This window comes from Mobula hypostoma, chromosome 11 (genome assembly GCF_963921235.1).
Source record: "Mobula hypostoma chromosome 11, sMobHyp1.1, whole genome shotgun sequence".
Classification (NCBI taxonomy): domain Eukaryota; kingdom Metazoa; phylum Chordata; class Chondrichthyes; order Myliobatiformes; family Myliobatidae; genus Mobula; species Mobula hypostoma.
In genome coordinates, this window is record NC_086107.1 from 48936671 (window position 1) to 48955407 (window position 18737).

Here is an 18737-nt window from a genome sequence, read left to right on the forward strand (position 1 = left end):
CATGATTTTCTAAAGGGGAAATTGTGCCCGACATATCTGTTGGAATTGTTTGAGGAAATAACCAGCAGGATAGACAAAGGAGTGTCAGTGCATGCTGTTTTCTTGAATTTTCCGAAGACCCTTGACAAGGTGCTGTGCATGAGGCTGCTTAACAAGCTAAGAGCCCATGATATTACAGGAAAGGTACTAGCATGCAGCCAGCTGGTGGCGCAGTGACATCAGCGCCGGACTCCGGAGCGAAGGTTCCCGAGTTCGAACCCAGTCGGGCTGCTTCCGGGCACACTTTCCATCCATGCCAGGTTGGGTGTGAGAAGGACGTGGGGGACCACTCACAGAATCTTTCCTCCAAGACAACCACTTGAAAAAAGGTGGTCACCGAGGCTCTAGCAGAGTATGGCACACAAAAAAAAACTAGCATGCATTGAAGATTGGCTGACTGACCGGAGCCAAGAGTAGGAATAAAGGGGGACTTTTCTGGTTGGCTGCTGGTGACTAGTGGTGTGCCAGAGTGTTGGTGTTGGCACTGCATCTTTTTACATTATATTTCAATGATTTGGATGAAGGAATTGATGGCTTGGTGGCCAGGTTAGTGGACAATACAAAGGTAGGTGGAGGGGCAGGTAGTGTTGAGGAAGGAGGATTCCTGCAGAGGATTTAGACAGATTGGGAGAATGTGCAAAGACGTGGCAGATGCAATATAGTGTAGGGAAGTGTATGATCATGCTGTTTGGTAGAAAGAATAAAGGTGTGGACTATTTTGTAAATGGGGAGAAAATTCAAAAATCAAAGATTTGGAAGACCTTGTGCAGGATTCCCTAAATGCTAACCTGCAGATAAGGAGGTAAGGTGGTAAGGAAGACAAATGCAATGCTAGCATTCATTTCAAGAGGACTAGAATACAAAAACAATGTTGTAATACCAAGGCTTTATAAGGCATTGTTCAGACTGCACTTGGAGTATTGTGAGCAGTTTTGGGCCCCTTCTCTAAGAAAAGATGCGCTGGCACTGGAGAAGGTCCAGAGGAGGTTCATGAGAATAATCCCAGGATGGAAGGATTTAACATATGAAGAGCATTTAATGGCTTTGGGCCTGTACTTGCTGGAGTTTAGGTGAATGGGCGTGGGGGGTGATGTCATTGCAACCTATTGAATATTGAAAGGTCTGGATAAAGTGGACGGGGAAAGGGTGTTTCCTGTAGTGGGGAAGTCTAGAACCAGAGGGCACAGCCTCAGAATTGAGGGACATCCATTTAGAACAGAAATGATGAAAAATTCCTTTAGCCAGCGGGTAGTGAATTTGTGGAATTCATTGCCACAGATGGTTGTACAGGCCAAGTCATTAAGCATCTTTAAGGCTGAGGTTGATAATAATCAAGAGCATCAAATATTACAGGGAGAAGGCAGGAGAATGGTGGTTGCGAGGGACAATAAATCAGCCATGATGGAATGGTGGAAAAGACTCGATGGGCCAAATGGCCTAATTTTATCTTACAATACCACAAGTCCTGTATTAACTCTTCTTGATTTTGCACCCCCTCCCCCCATTTTACACTTCAGCTCATCTCACTGACTGCAATTTTGCCTTATCATCTGCCTGTCCTTCACAGTCTCACTACACAGTGCATCTACTTGTATACCAACTGCCCAATGCTCAGCCCCATTACTCCAGTTTCCATCCCTCTGCCAGATTAATTTAAACTATCCCCAACAGTTCTAACAAGTCTTCCCACTAGGATATTGGTCACCCTCAAATTCAGGTGTAATTGTCCTCTTTGTACAGGTCATACCTTCTCCAGAAGAGATCTCAATGATCCAGAATTCTGAAACCCTGCCCCTTGCACCAATTCCTCAGCCACACATTCATCTCTCAAATCATCCCCTTCTTATTCCTCATCCTACTCCTATATGCCAGGGATCTTGGAAGTATTGATGTAGGAAGTGCACTCGGAATGCAAGCTCTTAGCTCCATGAAAATGGTGACACAGGTGGATAGGGTGGTGATGAAGATATTGAGCTTGAATTGGAGATTATGCTGCAGCTGTGCAAGATGCTGGTCATTGCCGCACTTAGGATTTTGCGTGCAGAAGAGATTCATTAGAATGTGGCCTTGAACGGAGGGTATTATTCTGAAGGGAAAGTTATTCCACAGAGTGTGGTGGATATAGAAACCATAGAAACTACAGCACAGAAACAGGCCTTTTGGCCCTTCTTGGCTGTGCCGAACCATTTTCTGCCTAGTCCCACTGACCTGCACACGGACCATATCCCTCCATACACCTCCCATCCATGTATCTGTCCAATTTATTCTTAAATGTTGAAAAGGAACCCGCATTTACCACCTCGTCTGGCAGCTCATTCCATACTCCCACCACTCTCTGTGTGAAGAAGCCCCCCCTAATGTTCCCTTTAAACTTTTCCCCCCTCACCCTAAACCCATGTCCTCTAGTTTATTTCTCCCCTTGCCTCAGTGGAAAAAGCCTGCTTGCATTCACTCTATCATAATTTTATATACCTCTATCAAATCTCCCCTCATTCTTCTACGCTCCAGGGAATAAAGTCCCAACCTATTCAAACTTTCTCTGTAACTGAGTTTCTCAAGTCCCGGCAACATCCTTGTAAACCTTCTCTGCACTCTTTCAATCTTATTTATATCCTTCCTGTAATTTGGTGACCAAAACTGAACACAATACTCCAGATTCGGCCTCACCAATGCCTTATACAACCGCATCATAACGTTCCAGCTCCTATACTCAATACTTTGATTAATAAAGGCCAATGTACCAAAAGCTCTCTTTACGACCCTATCTACCTGTGACGCCACTTTTAGGGAATTTTGTATCTGTATTCCCAGATCCCTCTGTTCCACTGCACTCCTCAGTGCCTTACCATTAACCCTGTATGTTCTACGTTGGTTTGTCCTTCCAACGTGCAATACCTCACACTTGTCAGTATTAAACTCCATCTGCCATTTTTCAGCCCATTTTTCCAGCTGGTCCAAGTCCCTCTGCAGGCTCTGAAAACCTTCCTCACTGTCTACTACACCCCCAATCTTTGTATCATCAGCAAACTTGCTGATCCAATTTACCACATTATCATCCAGATCATTGATATAGATGACAAATAACAATGGACCCAGCACTGATCCCTGTGGCACACCACTAGTCACAGGCCTCCACTCAGAGAAGCAATTCTCTACTACCACTCTCTGGCTTCTTCCATCGAGCCAATGCCTAATCCAATTTACCACCTCTCCATGTATACCTAGTGACTGAATTTTCCTAACTAACCTCCCATGCGGGACCTTGTCAAAGGCCTTACTGAAGTCCATGTAGACAATATCCACTGCCTTCCCTTCATCCACTTTCCTGGTAACCTCCTCGAAAAACTCCAATAGATTGGTCAAACATGACCTACCACGCACAAAGCCATGTTGAGTCTCCCTAATAAGTCCCAGTCTATCCAAATGCTTGTATATTCTGTCTCTTAGTACTCCCTCCAATAACTTACCTACTACCGATGTTAAACTTACTGGCCTATAATTTCCCGGATTACTTTTCGATCCTTTTTTAAACAACGGAACAACATGAGCCACTCTCCAATCCTCCGGCACCTCACCTGTAGACAGCGACATTTTAAATATTTCTGCCAGGGCCCCTGTAAATTCAACACCTGTCTCCTTCAAGGTCCGAGGGAACACCCTGTCAGGTCCCGGGGATTTATCCACTTTAATTTTCCTCAAGACAGCAAGGACCTCCTCCTTTTCGACCTGTACAGTTTCCATGATCTCACTACTTGTTTCCCTTAATTCCATAGACTTCATGCAAGTTTCCTTAGTAAACACAGACGCAAAAAACCTATTTAAGATCTCCCCCATTTCCTTTGGTTCCGCACATAGCCGACCACTCTGATCTTCAAGAGGACCAATTTTATCCCTTACAATCCTTTTGCTCTTAATATACCTGTAAAAGCTCTTTGGATTATCCTTCACTTTGACTGCCAAGGCAACCTCATGTCTTCTTTTAGCCCTCCTGATTTCTTTCTTAAGTATTTTCTTGCACTTCTTATACTCCTCAAGCACCTTATTTACTCCCTGCTTCCTATACACGTCATACAACTCCCTCTTCTTCTTTATCAGAGTTGCAATATCCCTTGAGAACCAAGGTTCCTTATTCCTACTCACCTTGCCTTTATTCCTGACAGGAACATACAAATTCTGCACTCTCAAAATTTCTGCTTTGAAGGCTTCCCACCTACCAATCACATCCATGCCAGAGAACAACCTGTCCCAATCCACACTTTTTAGATCCTTTCTCATTTCTTCAAATTTGGCCTTCTTCCAGTTAAGAACCTCAACCCTAGGACCAGACCTTGTCCATGATCAAGTTGAAACTAATGGTGTTATGATCACTGGAACCAAAGTGCTCCCCTACACAGACTTCTGTCACTTGTCCTAACTCGTTTCCTAACAGGAGATCCAATATTGCATCCCCTCTAGTTGGTCTCTCTATATATTGACTTAGAAAACTTTCCTGAACACATTTTACAAACTCTAAACCATCTATACCCCTAACAGTATTGGAGACCCAATCAATATATGGAAAATTAAAATCCCCTACCACCACAACTTTATGTTTCCTGCAGTTGCCTGCTATCTCTCTGCAGATGTGCGCTTCCAATTCTCTTTGACTATTGGGTGGTCTGTAATACAATCCTACTAATGTGACCATACCTTTCCTGTTTCTCAGCTCCACCCACAAGGACTCAGTAGACAAGCCCTCTAATCTGTCCTGCCTGAGCGCTGCTGTAATATTTTCCCTAACAAGCAATGCTACTCCCCCATCTTTCATTCCTTTGCCTCGATCACATCTGAAACATCGGAACCCTGGAATATTAAGCTGCCAGTCCTGCCCCTCCTGTAGCCAAGTTTCACTAATTGCTACAACGTCATAATTCCACGTGTCAATCCACGCCCTCATATATGGACAAACTGCCAGATATGGTGGTAGAGGAAGGTTGATGGATAGGTTGAAGACATTTAAAAAGTATTTGGACAGGTACATAGGCAGGAGAAGTATAATGGGCCAAATGCAGGACAATCAAATTAGCATAGATTAGCATTTCAGTTGACATGGACAAGTCAGGCCAATGTCCTGTTTTCATGCTGTTTGACTCCATGAATTTATCAATCTAAGAGCGAGCATTCAGCACGTTGAACATATTCCTTCGAACTTCCACTGGAGTTTATTTTAAAATTGAATCTGCTTAACTTGTACACAAATAAGGGAATCCATAGGGAGCAACAAGTCCTGCATTCCACTAATCAAGTTCCTTTTCACTTTTCACCTCGGTTCTCCACTTCCTATGTACCTAAGGGGTTTTATTAAGGAGTTTTATGTGTATGCACGTATGCAGTGGGGAGAACAACATTGCTGAACAGCTAATGCTCATGATTTATCATTGCAGTTTCATTCAGAATGCTTTACCAGGACTTTTGACAAAGATAATGACCTAGATTTTATCCACATACATGGCATTATTATTATATGAGTTTCTATTTCAGATTTTTTTTAAAGCTACCTTATGGCCTAGGATCTCAGAATTCCTCAAGGTTAATTTTTGGTTGTAAGGCTGGTGTACTAGGTTGCATGCCTCTGATGCATCAAGATGAACACAGACCACCTGCCCACACCTTCTTAAGTGCCTCCACACTTTAGAGTTCTGTCATGGAGTGGCTTATCAACCCAGCCTCTGCATATTTCTGCTGGTGAAGAGAGTTCTGAAGAAATTGTACTCTTTACTCTTCATGAGAGACTAAAGATCTTGCAACAAACTATTAATGTTTTTACTAGGGCTGTGGTCATGCCATTTCCAATTCCTCAACATTTAAATATTTTTCCTCTCAGGACTTTACTTTTATTGTCGATAATTTCCTCTTCGGGGATAGTTGCCAATAGAATAAATATACTGGCTAATAATTCGCTCTGTATGATAAACTTTCTGTGAAGAAAGATTTCTAAGGGAAGAGAGTAAAACAAAGCGTTGGTGTTTGGTTTAATATAAAGGAGAGCCAACTTAGGCCCGATGGGTTAAACAGCATCTTCCTACTCTTTGAACCACTATGGTTCCATCAGACAGTAAAATGATCTATTTCCCTCAGGTACAATAGGCTGGATAATAATTATTTCAATCTGTTTACCACACTCACTGCCTGCGAAGGCCCTGTGACCACACTAAACTTTTGTGGCCCTTCAATTCATGAAAGTCTGAAGGGCTCACTTTAGTGGCATTTCTGGGATTGGAGCAGCCTGTAAGTGGTTGCCAAACCTCTGGATGACACATCCCAAGCCTCTCTCCCAGCTCTCTTCTGTCAGCCTTTAATAGCCTGTGACTTGGAAGGACACAAATTATATTTTGTAGTTCCAAATTAAAAGGAAGGGTTTAAAAGAGGAGCTTCAAAGTATAAAATCTTCCTTACCCCTGTCGTAAAAGTGTAACTCCTGTTGAAGAATTATACTCTCTAAGTATTTGGCAAGACTCCACGTGGAGCGAGACGGCAGTCTCGTTGCTTTTGGCAATGATGCTCATGTATAAGTAATCCTTACTGGTGGCATTAAATGGAGAATCTGGTCCAGCTACCCTCCAGCTTGAGTTGAATTCTTTGCTGAACTGGATTTCAAAGCTGTAGACTTCAAAGATCTTGTGGATGGCATCACCGAGTACATTGGCTTGTTGACTACCTTTACTGGATCGAAGGAGTTTGCACATCAGTGGGATAGCCACCCTCTGCAGCTGCTTTGATGTTTTGTTTCTGCTCCGGCTGACAATTTTATTTGTGAAGATATAATGAGTTTCATCTTCCTGAAGGAAAGAAATAAGTGACATTAATCCAAATAAGAGGGAAATGTTCATTTTTACAGACACACTGGGGAAATCTCTTGCCCTCTGCTGGTTCTGCAGTATTGGCAGGAACATTGAAGTGCAGCCCAGTCTACTGCTTTTCCAGTTACCCTGTATTCCATTGTCATTGTGCAATAAGGCAGGAAATTATTACACGGCTGGAGGAGAAGGTTGCGGTGTGACACAGCGCACGCAGCCTCTCTGGTGATGAATATCTGTAAACTGTCAAGTAGGGTGCCGTGCACAATTCTGATTTGATGGAGACAGACGTGAGAGCAGGGAGGAACATCTGGTGAAACTTCTGAAATGCCTGCTTCGCTGCTGCTGCTACTGTATGATCCGAAATTTCTGGAGGAGAAGGCCCCGAATCCTCGGCTTTACCTGTTGCTTGGCGGCCGCGGCCGGGGCCGGGACCGAAGCGCTCGGCAGAGGATGGTGCTCGGTGCTCGGTGTCAGAGGGCTGGTCGGAGCCTTGAAGTTTTCGGACGGACTCAGAGTCGGATTGTGGTCGGGTGCTTCCAGGGTGCTGCATCGGCAAGTTTGCAGTGCTGGAAGCTCATGGCAGGGAGAGTTTCTTCCTTCTACCGTCTGCGAGAGATGTTGGGGCTATCGGGACTTTGAGACTTTTTTTTTTACCATGCCCATGGTCTGCTCTTACCAAATTACGGTATTGCTTTGCACTGTTGTAACTATATGTTATAATTATGTGGTTTTGTCAGTTTTAGTCTTGGTCTGTCTTGTGTTTCTGTGATATCATACCGGAGGAACATTGTATCATTTTTTAATGCATGCATTTCTAAACGACAATAAACGAGGACTGAGTGTCCCCATAATCTAATCTAATAAATTAACAAGGCCACAGAACGTTTTCTTTTCCCGGTGTTTTAGTCTGTGAGATGGCAAGCCCAAATGAACTTTTCATTGGAGATTATAGGTAACCTTTGCAGGCTGCAGAGTCTAAACGAGGACAAGCAACAAACTTCCAGTATCTTCAGAAAGGTAAGCAAGACATTGTATCAGTGTACAAGTAGAAGTGACAGGTGTTGGAAACAATCCACTGTTACTTCCCTAGCAAGAGGAGCCACAAAGGCCACTGATGAGGGATGGCATACATGACAATGTTAAGCTTCCACAAAGCCAGAGTCCAAGAGTCGATGAATCATTGATTAGAATGTGCCCAGAAAAACCAGGTTACTAGGCAGTGACCAGCTCAATGCAATGCACATCTGAAAGCACAAGGCTGAAATTCATCACTACAGTCCCACACAGTGGGCAGAAAATTAACTCTGAGGTCTATTATGAACCTGCAGCCCTGACTAAGATATACCCATCGCATCTGGCAGAATGTCCAAGGACTCTTCCTTCATCACCATAGCACTGGGCAAAGGCAGCTGCTGTAATCTGATTTCTCTCCCAGCCATGCCTAAACATGCTATGTGGGAGGATGTACCAGAAAGTCGCTGCTGTGGTTTTGATATTGCATAAGGAAGGTTTCCAGTTGCCTCCTTTCTCTCCTTTGGCCCCAATGACATTTTGTGGAAGTCTCAAGCTCTCCAGGGGCCTGCGGGGCTGCCTCTCTCATCATTCATGGGGAATTTTTGTCTCCTTTGTCCTTACAGTCCTGTTACACCCTGCTCTAGGCTAGTTGCTGACTCCATCATGGTGCCGTCAGTCGACCACAGATATTCCATGCCCCCCCCAAAAGGAAATCAGAGGAATGGGGTGGGGGAGAGAGGATATGGCCGGGCAGTTGGAATTTGGGCGAGAAAGGTTTAATTCTAGCGAGAGTGTCAGCAGGAACTGCACAAATGAGCACATGTTGATACTGGAACAAGTCATGCAGCATCTATGGAGGGAAGATAAACTGTTATTGTTTGGGGCCAATTCTGGTTCAATGGGTGATAATTAGAGCTGGAAACACTGAACCATTTTCCAACACTTAACCAAGTTTCCTTGATCCATCTGGGATCAAACAATCTTTCTTGCATGAGGAACTGTAAGTAAGCTCTCCCACCCGCCCCTCCCCCCACTTTCATGATCCCAAATACAGCTACTTACATACCAGTAATTCAGTGCCACACTCTGAGAGGGGAATTGCCAGCAGCAGATGAGTGCTGTTCCCAGTAATGTTACAGGAAGCATCATTGAGTTGCAAGCTGTCGTCCGGTAGATTTGCTGCCAAATTCCTTGGGGCAGACAGAATCATTGCATTGGACAAACACTGCAAATCTGTGACAAATAGAGACATGGATGAGCCTTCCTGCTATGTTGCAATAAACCTACATGTCCTTTACACAATGAACAGTGTTAGCTTCCTTTGTGAAATAGGAATTTATTTCTCAATATAAATTCCTAATTTCCTAATTTGGTGTCAGCTGTCAACTGATGCATTAAATCTCCCAGCCCTGTAAGTGGTGTTATTAAACACTCTCTATCATAAAGCAGCAAACTAGCTGGATAATCCAAAACTGTCATGTATCAAGAGCATCATCATAGAAATTTATATAGGCAGAACAGATCACTCAGTCCACTGTTTCTTAGGTTATGCAAGCTGTATTCAGAAAGTTCTGAAGGAGCTAGTTAACATAACAAATCTTTAAACACTGAGCAGCTGAAGGATTTTGGAGAATAATTTTTTCTTTATAATTAAGAAAATACATATTGCAGCAACTGTTGGCTGGTTCTCTTTGCAAAATAAATTCTCGCTTAGAGGAAGTTTAATCCCTTGTAAGACACTTAATGCTTTCAATGCAGCCAATTTATGAAACTTCTTGAGAAATCTGGTTTTGATAATTGTCATACTTTTTTGGTGACAAACAAAGGGCCCTAGAGCAGTGTCATCAACAAAGAAACAAAAAAATGACATGGGGGAACAGGAAGAAATGTTAGGAAATTTGCCAAAGACGGTAGGTTTTAAAGAATATCCAAAAGGAGGGGAAGCAAAATTTATGGAGGAAATCTAGTGCTTTGCATACATCAATGTTAATCTCAAATATTAAATTAAACATTTAAAAGTACTATCCCCTTTTCAAGTTTGTCCTATTGTTTTACTTTAATGTTATTGCATTGAGTAAACTTTTATAAAATCAAGATTGTATCTTCCACCTGTCAAACTGATGGAGGAAAGTGTAAAGACCAGTGATGAAGAGGGGGAATCAAATTATAGGGCAGAGCAGTTGGAAATTAACTTAGTTGCAAATAGAGATTGAATTTAGCGGGTCAGGTAGCATCTATGGAAAAGTGTAAACAGTCAACGTTTCAGGTGAAGACCCTTCATCAGGTCTGACATGGTGACTATTTACTCTTTTCCATAGATGCTGCCTGGTCTGCTGAGTTCCCCCAGCATTTTGTGTGTGTTACTTTGGAATTTCTTATGTTAGAGATTGAATTTTTCAGTTTTTACGTTTGGTTCAGTTCAATTTACCAGTTATAATATTTGGCAAAATTGTTCATTTTCAAATATTTAAAATTTGATATCAATGCATCAATTTTTGGTTTCTATAACAAGTTGAAATAAATCAATAATTACCATAATTAATACTTGCATATTTAGTCACCTCACGTTTCCCACTTTCACCGGTTAATTTTACTTCAGCTATCCCCCATGCCCAGGTTTTGCATTTCCTAGTGTAAGTTATGATGTGTCTATAGACAGATGCCATTAATCAGTTAACTGATCCGTATTTTTAAAGTATTATTCTTAATGTTAACATTACAGAACATACTGCCAATGTGGAGTTTTATTATCAAAACAAATGTCTAGGTATTGTCTTCAGAAGTATGCTTCTTATCATCAGTAAAACCTCAAACAATGAAACTGGAATTATAAACCAGCAAAAGATTTATTTTAGCTAATGCGATCAAACAGACTGAAGATCATAATATTGTTTTTTATCGTATGACAAGCATTCTGAAATAAAGAAACAATGAAAGAAGGCATATTATTCTTACTTTCTTAACACTGGTTTTTCTGATAGCAGTCAGTATTAAACATTAGCAGAGAGTTTTCATTCAGCATCGTTTTCTCTACAAAATTCTCTTTCTTAAGTAAACACAAGATAGTCACATCACCTGTGATTTACCACTAGCTCTCAGAGGAAGGAGATTAAGCAGCTGTGAATTAAAACAGCCTTTCCAGATGTAGTTTTGTAGACCTTAAGACCATAAGATAGAGGAGCAAAATGAGGCCGTTAGGCCCACTGAGCCTGCTCTGCTATCTATTTTCCTTCTCAGCCCCAACCTCCTGCCTTCTCCCCGTATCCTTTCATGACCTGTTTTACTGTACTGAGTTTCTCCAAATTAAGATGTTTAAATTAGCAGTAGAATTCGATAAAACAGCATTCAGTAATTTGGAAATTCTGATGATCTAGCGCCTGGCTCACTCGTTTATCTGAACTGTGAGCTAAGAGCTAGCCAGAGCTGGCATCAGGAATGTGGCAGGGACTGGGGTCCAGACTGTGTTCCAGGTCTATGTTGGGAACATGGGGGGGGTGGGGGTGTTCAGGGGGCTTGGTAAATTTGTAGCTGGAACCAATCTCTAAGGTGATTGATGAATCACCAAATTCACTGGAAAATTAGCATACTGCTGTAATAACATGTGTTTTTGGGTGTTAATAGGAGTAACTTGCAATAGTCCAGGAAATCTATAAGTACGAGATTATTGGAGTTGTCTATCATTGTTGTAGAATGTGTATGCTCACTGGGTTTACTTTGAGGCCCATTTCAATGTGTATAGACTAATACCCTCCATATTCTACCTCTGGAACTCACTGCACACAGCAGTACTGCCCAGGGAACATCACAAGACAATCCTTAAAACGGGCGAGAGCTCTGAAGGAATATTTGTTGTCCACAACTAATATTTCAAACACTGCAGTTGTTCAGGACTCCACTGAACACAAAATTACATTTAAATCAGTCAAAATTAGGTCATTCAGAAGTAGTTTTATATTCAACCTGGACGATATTAGTTTGTGGGTATAACTACCAGCAAGAGAGAAGCAAATGTTTTTAATAGAGCTTTCTTTTCTGCGGTCAACTACAATTCAGAATAGAACATAGAGCGCAATAGTACAAACAAAAGGGTTTTCAGCCATTTGTGAATGTGCCAGCATTCTGCAAGTGCAAGTCTCCTCCCCCCTTTAGCCCAGCATTTCAAAGATTCAAAATACATTATCAAAGAATGTATAAATTATACAACCTTGAGGTTTGTCTGCTTACAGATAGCCACAAAGCAAGAAACCCATAAGAACCCAACTGAAAAAAAAACACCCAACGCACAAAGAAAAAAAAGCACAAATAATGCAAACAATAGAAGCGAGTAACAGCATTCCGAACTGAATTGAGTCCTTAGATCTGAATCCCCGGAATAGACCCAAAGGCTCAGTCTCAGTTCGTCATATTAGTGGGTAATATTGCCGCAAAGCTCACAGACACTAAGCACAGCAGCCAGGGGCAGTCTCACACCCTCCGTGTCGCAGCGAATATCGAAAATCACCCTGACTCTTGCCTTTGGTCCCTACACCCTGCCTTTCCAGCTATTGAAGTACTGAATGCACACAAGGTGATGACATGAAATTTGAAACTGATGAAGTGCTTTTTGTTGAACATGAAAATTCCTACCTGGGGCTAGTGACTGTTCTTCAAGCAAATCTACAGCAAATAAAAAACAATAAAAATTAGGATCATTATTATACTTCTAATTAGTTAGGCTAAACTAAATAATATCAGTACCATAACTTCCCACACAACTTTATGCCTTTTATTTCTAGTGACTTGGCCTCTACTGCCTTCTGTGCTGAAAGGGTCCACAGTATTGCCTCCCCGAGTGAAGAAATTTTTCCTCATTTCAGACCTGAACATCTTCCCTTTATTCTACCACTATGACCCCTTGTTCTAGACTCTTTATCCAGAGGAAATAGCCAGTCAGTCTGGTTCTGTTCTGTCAGAATTCTATTTCAAAGTGGCGCACAAACACGTTTCTAAACTAGTGAATATAATCAAGGCACCCCGATCCCTCCTCTATGAATATTGCTGCCATCCAGGAGTCAGTCTGATAAACCTTTACTGCACTATGGCAGTATATTCTTTCCTAGAAAAGAACATCAAAATATCAATCACAAAATTCCAGGTGCAGTTTCACAAATACCTTGTATATATGTAACAAGACATCCTCAATCCTGTACTCACAACCTCTTTCAGTGAAGGCCAGCATATTATGGATTTTCATAATTGCTTCCTGCATCGGAATTTATTGTTATAACAACTGGTGTCCAAGAACACCCTAGTCCCTTCATACGTCAACATTTCCTAGTCTGTCACTATTTAAATAAACTTCCTATCTTCTTTTATATTTATCAAAGTGGATTAATGTCATACTTATGCATATTATACTAGATCTGCATTTGCTCAATCATTCAACTTGCATCTTTGCAACCTTACAATCCCACCCAGTTTCAGACAATACTTTAAGCATTTACCATTGTGTCATCCCACTGGCCATCCCTCCACCAACCCATGGATGTCCCACTGTTTTGTCTGAAGACTTCCGATTGGATAATTAGCCTTTGATTGTTGCTTTATTGATCAAGGAATGTGCAATTATTATATTATTAAAACTTACTTTTAATTATTTATTCATTAAAATTATTAACTCATGCTTTAATGATATGATTATGCCTTACAAATTTGAGTCCATTGCTATAATTTTCAAATGTTTATTCTCCTGTCATGAAATTGCTGGTTGCCATTCCATGTCATTGGCGATGGGTGAAGAACCTGCCTGTTTCATAATTTTACTGTAAAGAACATCATAAGAACTAAATACCCTCTTGACCTGATCCTCCCACCAATACATGTTGCACTGAGAATTCCTGAAAGATAATGAGGAACAGAAATTCTGGTTAGATATTCCCCTCATTTTTTCCAGAGATAAACCCAATGAAGTCTACTATCTCAGAACAAAGCAAGGATCGAAGCTGAGGTTTTGCTTTTGAATGGGAACTATTTTAATGGACAGGCTGAGCTTTTCTTGATTTCATTTTCCAGCTGGCATATATTCCACATAACTCCAGAGAATGCAAACAAATTATTCAACTGAAAATCACAGCAAAAAATTACGTAACACTGAATGACAGAGAATGAAGATGCTTCCAAAGAAAAGATATGTACAGTACTTGACATAATTCTGAAAGCTAAAACTTGCTGAGCTCTCATTTAGATCCTATGCTCAAGTCATTGGAAGACTTGGATATAAAGATTCTCTATCCCCGCAACAAAACATCTTTGAAAACCTTTAATTCATTTCCACATTAGAATGAGAAAGTACAATTAAAACTGTAGTTTTAGCAATACATACTCAGCACAATCCAAATGCATCGTGGTTCTGACTGTAATCTGAATGAACAGAAAATTAACAATTAGGAGCCTTTCTAAAGTTTGGAGTAACAGTAAAACACTAAATTTTCCATCTATTACACAGGATCATGACTGAAATCTTAATCTCCACTACTAAAAGGGTCAGTGACACAAAATACAATTCAAATTACCATGGTAACCCTTTCTCAATCCTAGATGCATCTGGTTTGAACTCTAGTCCAGTTTTAAGAACATAACACTGAGAGAATGCTGGACAACCCCAACCTTCACCTTTTGAATGGATTACTAAACAGGTCCATAGTTAAATAGCGACTGAATATCCCACAATATAATTTGAGGAGTTCTTTTCTCTTGATTTACTGGCCAACATTTTTCAATCTTACTGAAATCATGATATGAAAAATACAAGTTTTATTCAAAATAAGAATAGGGAAGGGCAGCTTTGATTTCTTTTGGAGCTTCAGAACAATGTATTTTTTCTCCTACATAAAGGAAGATTTATCTCATCGGATGTATTGAGGGTGGGAAGTGATGTACTTGACCAAAAATCATGGTTTTCATTCACCTTTGGGTTACGTTGCCGTAGTTTTATTGCAAAATAAATCTATTTCATTAGTACTGATAACACAATTTCCCTCAAATCAGTTTTATTTTGATTGAATATTTGTTTATTTTCAATGGAGACTTAAATCTTATTGAAATCCTTCTAGTTTATTTATATCCCATAGATATGTGTAATTATTGATAGAAAATGTTGAAGCGATGACATTCACTCAATCTGAAGGAAGACTCAGTCCGACCATGACCCCTTGTTTAGGGTAGTTGTTTACCCTGAAGATGTTGTTGAGAGAAAGCACACTGGAACTTGCTTTGGAACACCATGTACACCCACTGACCACGAAACATTCACTGACACAGATCTGTCATCCATACTCCAGGTATCTGACTTGACCAATCCATGGGGACCCACCACTGTAAAGGCAGTGATCCTGTCAAAAGAAATATAGGAAGGTAAGGAATTAAGGATCTCCTTAGCTCTCAACATTTAAATCGTTCATCATTGTCCCTGTACCTAAGAAAATCAAGGTAGCATGCCTGAACAATTGGCATCTTATTGCACTCAACTCAATTATAAGCAAATGCTTTGAGAAGCTGGTTAAAGACTACATCTGCAGCATGCTACCACTCACACTGGACCCCCTACAACTCATCTACCAAAGGAGCCAGTCTACCGATGACACCATAGCCACAGCGCCACACACTGTCCTCACTCATCTGGGGAAGCAGGATGCATACATTAGAGTGCTGTTCCCGGACTACAGTTCAGCACTCAACACCATAATTCCCTCCAAACTTGACAGGAAACTTAGAGACCTTGGCGTTCAACCTGCCATGTGCAGCTGGATCCTGGACTTCCTATTGGATCGCCGACAGGTGGTAAGAATGGGTTCCCTCACCTCGCCCCTTTGACCCTCAACACAGGTGCCCCCCCAGGGTTGTGTCCTGAGTCCCCTCCTCTATTTTTACACCTACAACTGTACTGCCACACACAGCTCCAATCTGCTGATCAAATCTGCAAATGACACAACATTGATCGGCCTTATTTCTAGCGGTGATGAGATAGCCTGCAGAGGAGAGGTTAACACCCTGACATAGTGGTGCCAAGATAGTGCCTCTCCCCCAATGTCCAAAAAACAAAAGAGCTGATCATGGATTACAGGAGGAACGGAGACAGGCTCGCCCTGATCAACTTCAACCGGACTGCAATTGAGAAGGTGAGTAGTTTCAAGTTCCTCAGTATACATATCACTGATGATCTCACCTGGACTGTACACACTGGCTTTGTGGCAAAAGAGCACAACAGTGTCTCTTCCGCCTCAGGCGACTGAAGAAGTTCAGCGTGAGACCCCAGATCCTCAAGACCTTCTACAGGGGCACCATTGAGTGCATCCTGACTGGCAGTATCAACACCTGGTATGGGAATTGCACCAACCTTGATCACTGGGCCCTACAGAGAGTGGTACAGGCAGCCCAGCGCAGCTGTGGGTGTGAACTTCTCTCCATTGAGGATATTTACAGCAGTAGGTGCGTAAAGAAGGCCTGGAAGATCAGCGGGGACAAAATAAATTGTTTTAGCTGCTTTTGTCTGGCAAACGGTACCACAGCTTTAAAGCCAGGACCAACAGGCTACAGGACAGCTTCTTCCTACAAGCCATTAGACTTATAAATTCACATGTCCTGTACATTGTGATGGGGTCATAACGCAGAGCTTTTTACTCCCCCACGTTGTGGGTGGATGTAAGATTTAAATAAATTCTAATCGAGTCTTTACATTGTCAGTGGAGTTAAGACTAAGCCCCTCAAGGTAAACATTAGAAGCTTCGCCACATTCATTGGTAGGGAAGGGAAGTCATTGACAGAACAGACTATCGATGGAATGCTTTTGAAAGAATGAATGGTCTTTTGACATGACTTTTTTTGTAAGCCCTAATTCTTCAATGAATTTCACACACCTTCAGGATTGCAATTTGTGTTAATAATATTACTCTACTCACTTTAAACCTATGACCATGTGGCTAAGCACGGCTCCAATGCCATATTCAAGTTTGCTGATGACACCACTGTTGTGGGCCGTATCAAGGGTGGTGATGAATCAGCATACAGGAGGGAGACTGAAAATTTGGCTGAGCAACCACTTATCACTCCATGTCAGCAAGACCAAGGAATTGACTAGGAGAGGGAAACCAGAGGTCCATGAGCCAGCTCTCATAGGAGAATCGGAGGTGGAGAGGGTTAGTAAATTTAAATTCCTGGGTATTACTATTTCAGACGTCCTGTCCTAGACCCAGCATGCAAGTGCAATTGCAAAGAAAGCACTGCAGTGCCTCTACTTCTATGTCATGCCTGCAGCAATTTGGCATGACATCCAAAACTTTGATAAACTTCTATAGATATGTAATGGAGAATGTACTGACTGGCTTCATCATGGCCTGGTATGGAAACATCAATGCCTTTGCATGGAAAATCCTACAAAAGACAGTGGATTCAGCCCAGTGCACCACAGGTAAAGACCTCCCAACCACTGAGCATATCCATATGAAATGCTGTCATAAGAAAGCAGCATCCATAATCAGAGATCCCCACCACTAAGTCACACACTCTTCTCGCTGCTGTCATCAGGAAGACTGTACAGGAACCTCGGGACTCACACCACTAGGTTCGCAACCAGTTACTATCCCTCAACCATCAGGCTCTTGAAGTAAAGGGGATAACTACATTCACTTGCTCCACCATTGAAATGTTTCCACAACCAATTATGTCACTTTAAGGACTCTATCCCATGAACTCATGTTCTTGTTATTTATTGCTATTTATTTACATATACTGTATTTGCATTTGCACAGTTTGTCTTCTGCACTCAAATTGAGCTTTCATTTATTAGATTAGATTAGATTCAACTTTATTGTCATCGTGCCGAGTACAGATACAAAGCCAGTGAAATGCATTTAGCATCTGACCAGAAATGCAAAGAATAGTGTTATTTACAAAATAACTACAAATAAAAAAGTGCTACAGCACACAAATATAAGAGTACCGAAACAGTACAATACAGATGCAATACTGCTTAGCGCTGTGATGAGAGGTTCAGCAGTGTCACAACCTCAGGGAAGAAGCTCTTCCTGTGCCTGCTGGTGCTGGAGCAGAGGCTCCTGTAGCGCCTACCGGATGGGAGGAGAGTAAAAAGTCCATAGTTAGGGTGAGATGCATCCCTGATAATGCTTTTCGCCCTGCCCAGGCAACGTTTATGGTAGATGTTCTCAATGGTGGGCAAGTGGGTGCTGATAATCCACTGGGCAGTTGGTGAGCATGCTCTCAATGGTACAGCGGTAAAAGTCCGTCAGTATCCTGGGACAGAGAAGGGCTTTCTTCATGCTCTGCAGGAAATAAAGGTGCCTTTTTGATCAGGATGGAGGAGTTCAGGGACCAGGTGAGATCCTCGGAAATGTGGACACCAAGGAATTTGAAGCTTGATACATGCTCCACTACAGTTCCGTTTATGTAGATGGGGACATGAGTGTGACTCCTGGCCTGCCTGAAGTCCACAATAATCTCCTTGGTCTTCTGGGTGTTAAGGGCCAGGTTATAGTTACTATTCTATAGATTTGCTGAGTATGCCCACAGGAAAATGAATCTTCTCAGGCTTGTGTATGGTGACAAGGGGTGATTGATAAGTTCATGGCCTAAGGTAGAAGGAGTCAATTTTAGAAAACCTAGCACATTTATTTTTCGGCATAGTCCCCTCCTACTTGTACACACTTAGTCCAGTGGTCGTGGAGCATACAGGTCCCTTCTTTGTAGAAGTGGTCCACAGCAGGGGTGATTGATAAGTTCGTGGCCTAAGGTATAAGGAGATGAGTTATACAGCTCTCGTTACATGTATGTACAGTTCAACTCTGAGTGAAA

General features: G+C 41.8%; 1 protein-coding gene across 1 annotated transcript in view; it reads right to left on the reverse strand.

The window, feature by feature from the left end:
• LOC134353723 (uncharacterized) overlaps positions 1-18737 on the reverse strand; it is a 45989-nt gene that overhangs the window by 14975 nt on the left and 12277 nt on the right. The window contains exons 7-11 of the mRNA XM_063062015.1: positions 15104-15262; positions 14254-14291; positions 12519-12548; positions 8959-9125; positions 6475-6857 (exon numbers count right to left, since the gene is read on the reverse strand). Of these exons, the coding sequence (XP_062918085.1) occupies positions 6475-6857; positions 8959-9125; positions 12519-12548; positions 14254-14291; positions 15104-15262 (777 nt within the window). The remainder of the gene's footprint in view (positions 1-6474; positions 6858-8958; positions 9126-12518; positions 12549-14253; positions 14292-15103; positions 15263-18737) is intronic.